Source organism: Mytilus edulis, chromosome 3 (genome assembly GCF_963676685.1).
Source record: "Mytilus edulis chromosome 3, xbMytEdul2.2, whole genome shotgun sequence".
Lineage (NCBI taxonomy): Eukaryota > Metazoa > Mollusca > Bivalvia > Mytilida > Mytilidae > Mytilus > Mytilus edulis.
Window position 1 is genome coordinate 22033928 of NC_092346.1, and position 15066 is coordinate 22048993.

The 15066-nt window shown below is 31.2% G+C and overlaps 1 protein-coding gene across 1 annotated transcript in view; it reads right to left on the bottom strand.

Annotated features, from left to right (window-relative positions):
- LOC139514210 (uncharacterized) overlaps nucleotides 1–15066 on the bottom strand; it is a 179066-nt gene that overhangs the window by 122081 nt on the left and 41919 nt on the right. The window contains exons 5-9 of the mRNA XM_071303036.1: nucleotides 7401–7576; nucleotides 6835–6949; nucleotides 3737–3847; nucleotides 1486–1595; nucleotides 1118–1183 (exon numbers count right to left, since the gene is read on the bottom strand). Of these exons, the coding sequence (XP_071159137.1) occupies nucleotides 1118–1183; nucleotides 1486–1595; nucleotides 3737–3847; nucleotides 6835–6949; nucleotides 7401–7576 (578 nt within the window). The remainder of the gene's footprint in view (nucleotides 1–1117; nucleotides 1184–1485; nucleotides 1596–3736; nucleotides 3848–6834; nucleotides 6950–7400; nucleotides 7577–15066) is intronic.

Here is a 15066-nt window from a genome sequence, read left to right on the forward strand (position 1 = left end):
TTACTTTTATTATACTCGGGGTCGATTAAGTGCCTTTCGTATTATATAGACACTTTTATACTCTTAAAGGCTATGTTCCTTGATGTCATTGTGGTAAGTTTGCTCTTTAATTGCCGTCTCATTAGAGTATCTTCAATATCTCTCATTAATCGTGTAACCATCATGGTAATACTGGAGGGATACATGTTTCCGAAAACTGTGCCGGAGGTACACATTTGTCTGTATTTGAATTAATGTTAACACTTTTTCAAAACTGTATATATTTCAAATAAAACAAAATCCCTAGATAGATGAGTCTAACTAGTGATACCTGAAACATGCAAACAACCTTAGCATTTTTTTGACACAAACCAAATATAACATGTATCCACTGCAAGGATTATTATCTTTCTATTGGTTTAATAAATACTGTTAAGTCGTGGTCGTAAAAATAAATATTAGCTTTTAACCGGAACATAGGCTTACGGTCTTTACAAAAAAAAACACAGCATCAGCAGTAACAAACTCATTAAACATGATTAAAAATGTTTATGTCTACAAAATTGTTCTTCCGCAAGAGTATCGTTGAGATACGGATAAGAGATCGAGGAAACGGAAACAGGTCATACGTAACTTGTATAACTTTGACGCTAAAGGATGATCCATTGGCGGCATTTGTACGAAAAATTCAAATAGGGATCATTGAAAACATCAATTTTAGACTTTTTGTATATTTATTAGTGCTTGTTTTATTTTGTTTAGTATGTTTATTGGGATCATACACCAAATGACGATGATATGAAGATATTGATTTCTGAAACCCTCCATGAAAAGGTATTTTAACGAAAGCCGAACTTGTGTGCATTATGTCTTATAGTACTAGTAATGATACATACAAGTGACAGGGGTCTAGAGTCCATTGATTATACTTACTTTTACAAGGTATATTAAACAAAGTGATTGTTAATGCCACAATATGTCACCTCAAATATAAAGATTTTCATAGATAAATTTATAAGGGAAATTATAACCCGGTAAATTTGTTAAGTTTTTCACTGAGTACATGAGCTTCATATAAATGCAAAAAAATAATTATGTATGCAACACTTTTAAATGTTATAGTGTTTTAAAATTGTACCTGTGTAGTGAAAATACATCCGTATGCATCTCTGCTCACTCTCATTATAATGTACTTTCTACCATGCTGTAATAAACATTTGTACAACGTAAAGAAATGTTACTTCTGTTAGAGTTACGAATTTAAAATACATGTAGATTCATAAAACTAAATTTTATGACATTGAATGTTGTAATATATCAATTGTTTACAATATACAAAAAAATGTAGCAAAGCTTTCACAATTCAGTAGTACCCACTTGTTGTAAGTTATACATCTAAAGAGAAACTTAACTTAGTTGATATGTCATTTAATTGGTTTTCTTCTTTCAATTTTCTCGTTTTGATGTAACTAATATATGTATTTGAAAGTACAATGTATGACATACTTTTGCACTGAACTTAGAAAAATAGGGCTGCATGTTTTGACTAACTCTTGGGCACTGAACATAAGACATATCATTCCAATTATACTGGTCCACTATTTTCTCGTCCAAACCTAAAGTAGATAAAAAATTGTAGCACTTTTAAAGATTGTAATATTCTGTAAATATTTATCAATTAACTTAATAATTTGCTTTTGGTTTATAATTAGTGATTTTTTCTCTATAAGATGTATATATTGTTCTTAAAAAGAATTTTTTAGAACCAGAAAATGTCATCATTCGTAGATTTTGCCAAATTTAGGAATGTTCCTCTATGTTTACCTTCAACCTTGATTGAACGGAAATTGTAAGGTATTGTCCATTTGACTTCTATGTATTTGCAGAAAAGAATTCTTAAAAATTCATATGTATTAATTTATACTTTATTCCTTGATGGATGTTAATATATGATATATACAAACTCTGACTATTAATTCCATAATTTTTGGTCAATAATTAAAAAAGTTTCCTATTAGGTCTCTATGTTAATTTTATTGTTTGGAGTGTTGATTACCTGATGGAGTAAGTATAAGTAGTGTAACGGCCTTCCAACCAAAACAAAAACAACATACATGTGCTTTTAATGTTTGTTTATTTTTATCATGTGACTATACCGATTTGAAAATTAAAAGACATCAATGAAAACGGTCATCACTTTATAGTTTTGATTATTGATTTTATATCATTATATAAGTTAACTAACTATACACAAGCTTGTCATGCTTTTAGCATGGTGAGTTGTATAATAATACAAAGAGTCTCTGAAAAGTTTATTAAAAAAAACAGACTAAAGTTTATATACATGCAGATATTTATTAATGTGCAAAATGCACATCTTGGAAGCAAACAATTTAGGAAAATAAAAAAAAATGTTTTTATAGTTTGTAAATTCTGTCATAACTCATGTTCACTAACATAACATATGAAGGTAAACATATAAAACAATATTCATTTTCATATCCTTTGCCTGTAAAGTACTTTTTACTAGTTTATACTATATCTAATTTTTAACAGAAAATGGTAAATGCAGTTTCCTATCATATATAGAACAATTATTACAATCACATGACAGAAATCTAAGTTTGGTAGATGGTCAGTAGAGGTCATCTTAATATTTAAATATACAAAAACTTTAATTCACATGGTACAAATAAACAAACATTAAAAGCACATGTATGTTGTTTTTGGTTTGGTTGGAAGGCCGTTACACTACTTATACTTACTCCATCAGGTAATCAACACTTCAAAAAATAAAATTAACATAGAGACCTAATAGGAAACTTTTTCAATTATTGACCAAAAATTATGAAATTAATAGTCAGAGTTCGTATACATCAAATACTAACATACATCGAGGAAAAAATTATTAATTTATAAAAATGAATTTTTAAGAATTTTTTTCTGCAAATATATAGAAGTCAAATGGACAATACGAATTATCAAACCTGACAAGGAGAAAGTATGGACTAAGGAAACAAAATTAGTAAAGCCTATTGCTGTTGGGTGCATCAATTTCATTAAGAGGCTTTCCAAAAATGTTACAAATGACAAAGTACCTATAGTTTTCCTACTTTATCGACAAAAAAACCCAGCTTTTCCTAGTCATTGTAATAAAAAAAGTATGTAAATACAGTTAACCAACGATTTAAAATAAATATGCAACATACTAACTGTTCCTTCCTAATACAAACTTGAATAATCTAAAGTGCCAAAACGTCTAAGTGTTTGATCTAGGAAGAGCAGTTGTTTTTACCCCTCGAATTTAAATTCCAGTGATAATCTTCGTATTTATATTGACAAGAGTTCACATGCTGAGATGTCACGTCTTCTTTACTAACCATTAATATTATGTTGATAGTCCTTATCATAAATCTTTACTACAACTATCACATGAACTTAACATAATCCAAGAAAATAAGGTCAAGGTCATATAAACCAAACATAATACATGTACAAATTACAATCATTCAATACACTAAATATAGTTGACCTATAGCTTATATATTCTAAGAAACAGTTTCAATCAAGAAAACTAATCATTGACTAATGAACCACGCAAATGAGGTCAAAGTCAGATGAACCATGTCAAGCAAACATGCATAGCTTAAAATAATTCTATTCAACAGATAGCCTCCGCCGGATCACTCATCGGTCTGACTAGCAAAAATACAAACAGATTTGATATCTGGATAAGTCAAATGAAAAACACACAAACCTGAGATATCGTCCCACTCAATTACACCCATGAATTCTCCTGTTGCTTCATGATAGTATAATCCATAATTACCAACAAAGGTTATGTTATGAATAGGTTCTAATGGTATATCTGTAATGAATACAATAACAGTTATTCTAAAAATTTCATAGGTTGATATTCAGACTTGTTGTTCTTTATAGCCATGAGTGATGCGCAAAAATGCGCGGTTTTGGTGGTTATGTTGTCCTTGTTGGGGAATTTCGGGTGGTGTAAATACCGCACATATAATTCAAATACTAAATAAACTCATCTTAGATACCAGGACTAAATTTTGTATATACGCCAGACGCGCGTTTCATCTACAAAAGACTCAGCAGTGACGCTCGAATCTAAAATAGTTAAAAAGGTCAAATAAAGTACGAAGCTGAAGAGCATTAAGGACTAAAGTTCCTAAAAGTTTTTCCAAATACAGCTAAGGTAATCTATGCCTGAGGTAGACCTTAGTATTTCAAAAATTCAAAATTTTGTAAACAGGTAATTTATAAATATAACCATATCAATGATAATTCATGTCAGCACAAAAAAGTCCTGACTACTGGGCTGGTGATACCGTCGGGGAATGCAAGTAATCTTTTATACCTCATATGAAGAGGAGAATAGTTTTGTTAGATATTTTCATCATTCTGAAGATACTACTGAGAGGGAAAACCAATAAAATCACCATGTCCAAGGTTCTCTTAATATATTTTAATGTATAAAAATCAATACTCTAGCATACCGGCTGTCCATGGTGAATGGTCCCGCTAAAGTTAAAAAAAAGTAGTTTTTTCCAAGTAGAATATTGCACAAGACTTCTGCAGTATTTATACAATAACTTTCTCACTGCAAACAATAAATTCTAATATGACGTGCTTCTTTCGCTGTGTGAATACACCCATGCTCTAAATCCAATAAAATGTATTTGCACATGCGTATATTGACTACTGCAGAATAATGAATTTTATCAAATTGGCATGCATTTAATATTGCATCAACTTAAAACACTTCCAAACTCCTAAAATGATGTACATGTTGTTACTTATTAATTTATTATGACTGTAATGTGTTACAATTCGAAATTGACAAATTTGATCTAGATGCGACAACCGTTTATGCTAACCGTTCAAAACTTCTCCGTCTGAAACATCACATTGCCATTTGTTTGCTTGTTTAAAAACAAAAAAGGGGGGTTCGTGGAAGAACCTACACAAACGTTCTACATTTATATACATCGGACATAAAAATTGTCCTAATCAGAATCGAAATAATTGATGCAAGTTTTACTTTATTGTTGTTTTTCTTGTAAAGAAAAGACTAAAAACATGCAAAAGTTGTAAGATTTTGGAAATTGTGAATATGAAGCATGAAGCGGGTGTGCAGATATCCCTACATGCTTCAATATCATATTCTTGGTTCCTGGAGGATGATAGTAACAAGAGATGATAATCAAGCGAGACAGGGTTCAAAGATTACATTTTCTTAAGATAATGTGTTGTATCTTGTTTGTTTGATGATATAGTTTCTACATGTAGTCTTAAATGAAAGTCAATCAATTCTAATAAGTTCTATATATGGTTGTCATTGGCAGTAACTGTAGGTCTTCCTGGATTATTTACTATTTATTTTGAACTGATGATAGGAACGTACACAGCTACTTTTGCATAGGTACTATTTCTGTACCAGAAATCTCTAGTAATGGAAATTTACTTATAATTTTCAGTACTTTTTTGTTACTTTAAAATTATTGTAATATTTGGGTACCTGTATTTTACAGTACTTGATTTGTACTTGAAATTTAAGTACTGCAAAATTTTGGTTACACCGTTACATTTTGCTCCTCAATGCTCTTCAACTTCGGCTTTTTAACATTTTTGGATTCGAGCGTCACTGATGAGTCTTTTGTAGACGAAACGCGTGTCTGGTGTATATACTAAATTTAGTCCTGGTATCTATTTTCAGCACATTCATTTGACATTGAAAGTTTATATCTTTTTCAAATCTCTTAAAATTATGATTTTCAAACACGGAATAGTGTGATCACTGTTGCTATTATTTCTGTACCAAAAATTTAAAGTACAAATAAAGTACTGTAAGAGACAGGTACCTAAATATTACAATAAGTTTAAGGTAAAGAAAAAGTACTAAATATTAAAAGTAAATTTCAAGTACTACAGATTTTTAGTACAGAAATAGTACCTATGCACAAGTAGCAGTGTACCTGCTTTGATTTTTCAGATTTTAGGTATTCAAATGTATCTTCATCTATATAACCTTATTCACATTATTTGAATTATTTTCAAGTCTGGGGTTGTGCTAGTCTTATTTAGAAGGTTGAGTTCTCCCTTTTAATTAAGTCATGTATGTTAATGTCGGCAACAGCGCTACCTATATCTCCAGATTTCCCTATTATATGTCTCCTCTGCTTTGAAACAACAGTACAGTTTCTTTTTTCTCAATCATAAATTGTTGAATGTTTGTCTGCTTTAATTTTGTCAATATATGGACTTTTACTAGTTTTAGGTACTTAAAAATCACTATCCAAACATTTGCCAATAAATTCTTCCACTTAAAGAGCCAATAGTTACGAGACATGGTTCAATCATTTATGAAAGTGATCTAGTGAAATAATAATTCGATGAAGCAGCAAATTTGTTTCATTTTTAATCAAGAAACATCGCTGATGAATTATTCAATCGCAAGTGATAAGTTCGATCTCTCTAAATCTGTATAAATGTGATCTTTAATATCACCCCTTGGATATGGGTTACGAATGGTTATTAAAAGGGGAAAAAATAACAAAATGGAACCATTTTTGTTTCCGGTTATATGACCATCGGCATTTTCGGATGTCAACTCGATTGTTAATTAGATGACAACTAGACAAAAATACACACGAAATATTAATACCTATTGTCGAGTGCATGTATTGGTATTTGTTAATTTCAACATTTTGTAATATGAAATTATACGTTTATGTATTGTAAAATTCAAAAATGTAAAATTTGTCTAATGAGTCAAATCGGTGAAATGAATGTTTAAGATGTTGAAATCTTTCTTAGAGTTATTTCAATAAATACCTTTTACGCTTACAGACGATGAATATCCATTTGATCCAAACTGATTTATGGCCATGATTCTAAACTGATATAAACATATATCAGGAACTGTAGCGTTATAATGGTTATCATCTAGCTGAAAAATATATGTATGCCTATTATATACTCTAAATTCAGAAATTATTTCGCACATTTATTATTGCGATTTTGTAATTTCAGACAAAAATGCGATTAAAATTTTTGCAATATCTAGTAAATCCTTTATAATTTAAATGATACATTTAAAAATATGAGTTTAAGTTATTGCGATTATAACCTTGTCGCATTTTTCGCAAAATAAAAACATTGTAATAATTTCTGAATTCACAGTTTTAAATATATGCAATTAACTTATTTTAATTAAAGCTTGTCATTTTTTTTCACTTTTTTTTTTATAATACAATACTATGGTGTTTATTTGCAACGTCATAATTAGCTGCATGCCATATGCTAATGGAAACTTGGTTTTATACATTCCAACTTGTATTTGTATTTTTTTGAAAGTTCAACTTTATGTAAGTAATAAAATGATTACACATAATATTTACCTCTGATACTAATATTTGCCATTCGGTGTTCTCTGATTTTATCTGTATGACATGACATACTTTATGAACATCATTTGGAAGATCCCATGTCAGCATGATTGTGTCACCTTGTATACTTGATAGATGTAAAGTCGGTATAGGTGGATACAAGCTAGAATCATCCGGAAAGTCTGTAACTATAAAAAAAAAAACCACAAGAATGTGTCCCATCCGCACTATCATTTGCTATGTTTAATGGACAGTGAAAATTGGGGAAAATCTCTAATTTTGGCATTAAAACCAAAAAGATCATATCAAAGGGAACATGTTTACTAAGTTTCAAGTTGATTGGACTTCAACTTCATCAAAAACTACCTCGACCAAACTCCTTAATCTGAAGCGGGACAGACGGACGGACGAACGGACGGACAGAAAGACGCACAGACCAGCAAACATAATTTCGATAAATGGACGATCATATTGTGGCTAGATAAATATCATACTAGAATTTACAAGTGATCTGAAAGTGTTATCTAGGACCAAATGCTTGTATTCACATGCAGAATATAGAAACAAATGGGTTGGGTCGGATAGAAATTAACCTTTTGCAAATGAATATCAAAACAAACATCAGTGAACATATTTCCGGTTGAAAACATTTGTACTGAAAATTTTAATCTAATTGAAAATTGAGTACATATTAGAACCCACAAAATAGACCGAGATTTATCTTTTATTTTGTATTTGAATGTCCCAAAATAGTCAAAGACTATTTAAGTCTAATACGTGTACATGTATACGTGCAAGTGCATGATGCCGATTTTCATCCATCGTAGCTATATAGCCTTTATGATACTGTTTTTCCCGATACTTTATTTTTGTTGGAAACTGTCATATGACTTTTTCGAAACAAGAAACAAATTTCAAATTCAAGTCTTGTTTAAAAGTATAATTAATATGAAAGAAACCGTCTGCATTTAAGATCATTTAACTAGATTCCAAGTTACAGCAGATTCCAGCGAGTATGAAGCTACAGGTAGATTTTTTGGTTAACTTCCTTGCTAGCTCAACCATGAAATCATTATTAGGTACACAAGCCTTTGGTTGAGTCAATAGTTAAACAGAGAACCAATCAGAACTAGTGACAGAATATAAACAAGTCAGATTAAAAATAAGTTTTCAATCAAAATTTAAATTTATTGATAAGTATAAGCAAATTTATACGTAGGTTGAATGATGAATTGGTGCTATGCTCCTCCCAATTTTAAGGTAATAATCAATTCATGGTTGAGCTAGCAAGGAAGCTAACCAAAGATTCTACCTGTAGCTTCATACTCGTTGGAATCTGCTGTAACACAGAAGGTGTTCTCCCTTTAACCGTGTTTTCCTAATTTTCAGATTCAAATGTGAACTTCAGTGTTTATTTTTGGTCCACCAGAGTTGAAAAACTGTTATTAAACCTTAGCAAGTAATTTTTTTTTCTTCAAATTAGTAAAAAATACACTTTTTTCTGAATATCATTTGACTGCAAATTATATTGTGATATCGATATAGTATGGGAGTGGTTCAAGCAAGCTATTGTCTTATCATAGGAATAGATAAATACATAAATACATGATTTTGTCGATAAAATTAACAAGGTGGACAAGGTAGCAGGGTTTCCGCTGGCGGTCGCCATTTTCGCAATTTGCGAAAAAATAATAATTGTGGCGATAAAAATTCGTCATTTGCGAAAGAATTTGGCGAAAGAAATATATAAACCGATTTGTTTTCCTCCATCTTGTTTATTTACTTTTTTTCGAGTTTCTCGGACTTTACCCGATCAGACAATACTCGGAATTCACCTTGACCTCATTAAGATTTAGACAGAAAATCAATAATCAGCTGATTGCATTTTATAGCTATCGACAACAAAGGACTAATTAATAAAGGTGTTGATTTGATTGAATTGTTTCACAAAATGATATGGTCAAATGGCTTCCGCTATGTCACATACAGAATTTATTTACATCTTTGCGACGCACGTGTTTGAAGCAAACTTTTGACATCTCTCCCTTTAAAGATAGTTTTGTAAAGAAAGCTGTTGTTGCGACGAAAATTGTTCAAAAGCAAGAAAAATGTCCGATTTAAAACTTTAATTCTTTTATCCTTTGACTTTAATAAAGTCGTTTGAGTGACACATGCACGTGTTTCAAGCATAGTTGTACGTCTCAACTTTTTCATTTACGATGGCCAAGAAAAGAAAACTGTCGTTATGAAAAAGATCTATCCAAATGGCTGGGAACAACCCCTCGAATGAGAGTAATCCTTCAATTTAATGACTACACATGAAATGAGGGATCAATTTCATGAGATAAAAGCTTTTGTTTTGTTGTAAAAATTACTTCTTAGTACAAAAGGGCACAACAGGAAAAATATATTTATGTTACTTGGCGAAAAAAATAATAAAGTGGCGAAAAATATATTGTTTTGGCGAAAGAGGTGGCGAAAAAAATAATTGACCCAGGGGAAACCCTGAGCAGGGTTGAATATCAGACACAAACAAATAATAGGCTTGTCTAAGCCAATGCAATGTACATGCCACTTTTCTTGTTCGGTTACAGCACCGCAGGATTTGACTAGTTGTTTAAAACATAATTTAATGGTATATTACCAATGTTATATCAACTGATCGAGCGGACCTTACGTTTTAATGTGCATAAGGACAGTCTATTTGAAGATGTGTGTAATAAGGATGATTGCCGTTATAATCATTATTGATTTCTAATCACCTATCAGTGTCATCAAAGTAATTTAGAAAAGAATGACTGGACACTTCAATGATGAGTTTACTGATCCTAAAACAACTTCCTATGGATGGACTGGTTTATTATAATCGAACCGGTTAAACCCCGTCCAGTCAAGTGAAATAAATCGAGTAATAATACAGTCCAAAAAATTGGAAACAATAATGTTTTGTTGAGTAAAGTTCAACATGAAATGTAATGATTCTGGAACCTTTGATAACTATTAACACCACTGGGTCGATGCCACTGCTGGTGGACGTTTTGTCCCCGAAGACAGGGTTTCCGCTGGCGGTCGTGCGAAAAAATAATAATTGTGGCGATTAAAATTCGTCATTGGCGAAAGAATTTGGCGAAAGAAATATATATTACGATTTATTTTCCTCTATCTTGTTTATTTACTTTTCTCGGGTTTCTCGGACTTTACCTGATCAGACAATACTCGGAATTCACCTTGAACTCGTTAAGATTTTGACAGAAAATCAATAATCAGCTGATTGCATTTTATAGCTATCGACAACAAAGGACTAATTAATTAACATGATAAAAGTGTTGATTGATCTTGATCGTATTGTTTGACAAAAGGATTTGGGCAAGGAATTGTATATGTTCCGGACCGTATGAGTATTTGGACCGTACGCGTACGGTCTGGACCGTATGCGTACTTTTTCAAAATACTCATACGGTCGGACCGTACGCGTACGGTCTGATTAATATCATTAAGAAGTTGCTTAAGTTTTAAGTTCCAAATGCATGTAAACTTAATGTACAGATCAACACAACTTAACTCTCAAATTAATATGGAAAAGTTCAATTGTAATTGGAATAAAAGCTTTATTTGTTAACTAATAAAAAAATTCACGCTTATTAAATCTTTTAATATCTTGTATTTAGTATGTCGATCAGTAATACATAAATTGAATTATGATCATAGAAATTTACGATATCGGAAGTTGACATGATGTGGGACGACAATTTTAGAATATTAGAAACTTTACAAAAAAATGCAAATGCAAAGGAACATGAATGAATTGCAAACATGTAAATGTAAAAAATATATCATTTATTGTGGTAGTAAGTGTCACCTTGGGCGAGAGTACCAAAATAGTATTCAGATATACAGTTAAACAAAAATTTAATGTTAATCGTTCAATTGTTCATTTTATCCATCTAAAAGTAATTGTAATGATAACAATTTATAAAACTAAAAATAAAGATTGTGATAAATGGTTATCTCGTACTGGACCATACGCGTATACTCATACGGTACGACCGTACGCGTATGGTCGGACCGTACGAGTATATGTATACGGTCCGGACCGTACGCGTACGGTCCAAATACTCATATGGTCTGGAACATATATTTAAAAGGAATGGAAACGCGGCTCGAGATCAATCGGGATACCCGCAGAGCACTCGCAGAGCTATAATCCATGTCTGGCTCAGGCGGAAGTATGATGAATAATATGAAAAATCATGACGGTGGTCTATTTCCTGTCATATAGATCGGTCTTTAAATTCACGGGGTCATCTTGCTTGAGACGATATAAATGAGAGATAAAGCCGAACTCAAGAATAAACTTTTATTCCTTGAAAAAGGAAAGGCCTTAGGTATCATTTTAATGCCTCATTAAACATAGGTTTGTAATATTGTATTGAGTAAATTCTCATTAGAAAAGACCTCTGTCTTGAAACTTGAGGGAGTTGCATCCGGATTACAAAACAAAAAATACGGTGTTTTGATTTTTTTTCTAAAAACTCGACAACTACGAAGCGCAAAACAAAACAGTTGATATCATTATGAAGCTGAAACCTTATTCTATCGTTTAGCTCTTTTTAAAGTTTCTTGTTAATTTTCTGAGTTTTCTACGATTTTTCGAAATTTCTGTTTTGAGTTTCATTATTCTGTCAAAATATATCTATTAAACTGGAAGTGCACTACGATTTCTTTATAATATTGAAAAGTAGAAAGAAAAAAGTGAGAAAATGAGATATCACTTTGAAGAAGAAATATTTTCCTACAGTTTGGTCTAAATTATGAATGCTAAATATAATTGGTACTATCTAAATTATTTTATATCGAAACATATTGAAAATTTGAAGTTGTGCGTCAACAAATACATCGACACTTTGTATTTTGGTATGAGTTAAATAACTGCGTGAAATAGATGTGACATTGACATACAATTTTAAAGCTTAATCTTTTTTCTATCAAATAGTGTTGGTTTTATGAAAATGGTGATAAAAACGAATTTGCTATGATTTTTCGAAATTTCTGTTTTGAGTTTCATTATTCTGTCAAAATATATCTTTTAACTGGAAGTGCACTACGATTTCTTTATAATATTGAAAAGTAGAAAGAAAAAAGTGAGAAAATGAGATATCACTTTGAAGAAGAAATATTTTCATACAGTTTGGTCTAAATTATGAATGCTAAATATAATTGGTACTATGTAAATTATTTTATATCGAAACATATTGAAAATTTGAAGTTGTGCGTCAACAAATACATCGACACTTTGTATTTTGGTATGAGTTAAATAACTGCGTGAAATAGATGTGACATTGACATACAATTTTAAAGCTTAATCTTTTTTCTATCAAATAGTGTTGGTTTTATGAAAATGGTGGTAAAAACGAATTTGCTATGATTTTTCAAAATCCCATATTTATAGTTCACATTGACGCCATTTTGTTCAGTCAAGTTCGACACCGACGAAGTTGGAAATAACAGACAAGAAATATATACAAAGACTTACGATTGGGATTGATTGTGTCTTTTTATATACATGTACGATGTTATTCATTTATTTTTTTGTAAATCTTTTTTTTTATACTAAATCGTTGTTTGGTAATGCAGTTTGCCATTATTAAGCGTTGCCGCAAATTACCATACGCAACAGCAAAACTGTTCCTTCCTTTTTTTCTCGAAGAGCAGTAGTCTATAGGTCGCAAAAGTATTCCTTTGGTGTTAAAATACATAAAATGCGAATGTGGGAAAGTTTTAACTGTTTCTAATTAGAAAATGTATTGCATCTCTGCATAATTTAGCATTAATTAACAGGTGAGCTCGGCGTTATTAATTTTTAACATCTTCATCTTAAGTATGAAAGATAATTTATCTAGATAATATACTGCAGTTGTTTACGTTTTTGTTCCCTTCATAATGATTTATTAACTTCTTTCTTTATCAGTCATATTTCACAATTGAAAAGTCATTTAACTACATTTTTAAAATTTCCTTTATTTTGCATGAAATTTATTTAAAACTCGTAAAATGTCCGATATCATCTGATTGTGACATACCTTCGTGAAATATCAAGATAAAAAAATTAAAAAAAAACTAGAATAAAAAGTTTTTTTATAAGTAACTTTGCATGTGGTTGTATTGTTATATTTTTTTCTTGGATTAATTTATTTTTGGTTTCATGATTTATCACCTATACGTTCGTACTGCACAACGCAACTTGCACAATGTAAGTACCATTACGTACTCTACAATAAAATAGGTATTTCGAATTATCTTCTAAAAAAACAATTATGATTTATTTTACACCAAGCAAATTGAAAAAGAATGCCCCTCAGAAGGATTTTAGTTTATTATTTTTTATTACGGAAACATGCCTAAGAATAACCCGAATAATTCAGTCGTTATATTCCGCTGATCTACGAAGGCTACATTAACGTGTTGGAGAAAATCGGACACGGAAAGGGCTTGAATTATTCGAGTTAGCCTAAGAAGAAAATAAAATCATTGTCAAGTTAGATAACTAGTGTCAGATTAAATGACCACGTTCGATAACTTCTACCAGATAAGTAATGAGCCAGTTAGAGCGATGGGGTGTAATCAACACCCGGTCAAAGCAAGAGATGCATCATAATATTTTCTTTGAAGTCGGCCGCGTTTCCATTCCTTTTAAATATACAATTTCTTGATATGGGTAAATGGCGTCCGTCACATGTCTCAAAGTATTTGTTAACCACTTTGCGACGCACGTGTTAGACAGTCTAACTTTTGACGTATCCTTTACTTCTTTTAAGGATAGTCCAGAAAAGAAAACTGTTGTTATGACGAAAAATGTTCAAATGCAAGAAAAATCTCCGATTTAAAACTTCATCCTTTGAATTTGGGAGATAATTGATTTGAGAAAGTACTTTATAAAGTAGTTTGAGTGTATCATTTCACGTCTCAACTTTTTTATTTACGATGGTCTAGATAAGAAAACTGTCGTTATGAAGAAATCTATGCAAAAAGTTGGGATCAACCCCTCTAATGAGAATAACTCTTCGATGTAATGACTACACCTTAAATGAGGGACCAATTCCAAGTGATAAAAGCTTTTGTTTTGTTGTAAAAAACACTTCTTAGTACAAAAGGGAACATATTTTTCCTTTGAAGAAATTTTCCGAAAGAACTGTACATCTTTCTGGTATTATATGATCAAAACATGTCCAAGAATTTTGCTATATTCCGGGACTTATATCTTCTTTATTATTAAAAGCAATTGGACCCCTCTTTTAGAAAAGTTGTTCAAAATATAATGAATTTTCCCCCTATTAAGTTAAACAAAAGTTCTTCCTTTTAAAAGGTGTTTATTCATTACAAGGTAGACTATACGTTTGAGAGAATAATCATAGACAACAATGGGGCAGGTTTATTTTATTTAAGGAGTAGAAGGGTTAGAAACAAAAGAAAATATATTAATGTTACTTGGCGAAAAAAATAATAAAGTGGCGAAAAATATATTGTGTTGGCGAAAGAGGTGGCGAAAAAAATAATTGACCCAGGGGAAACCCTGCCCGAAGGTATCACCAGCCTATTAGTCAGCACTTCGGTGTTGACATGAATATCAAATATATGGTCATTTTTATAAAGGAGTAGGTCCGGTAAGGACTCATTTTGG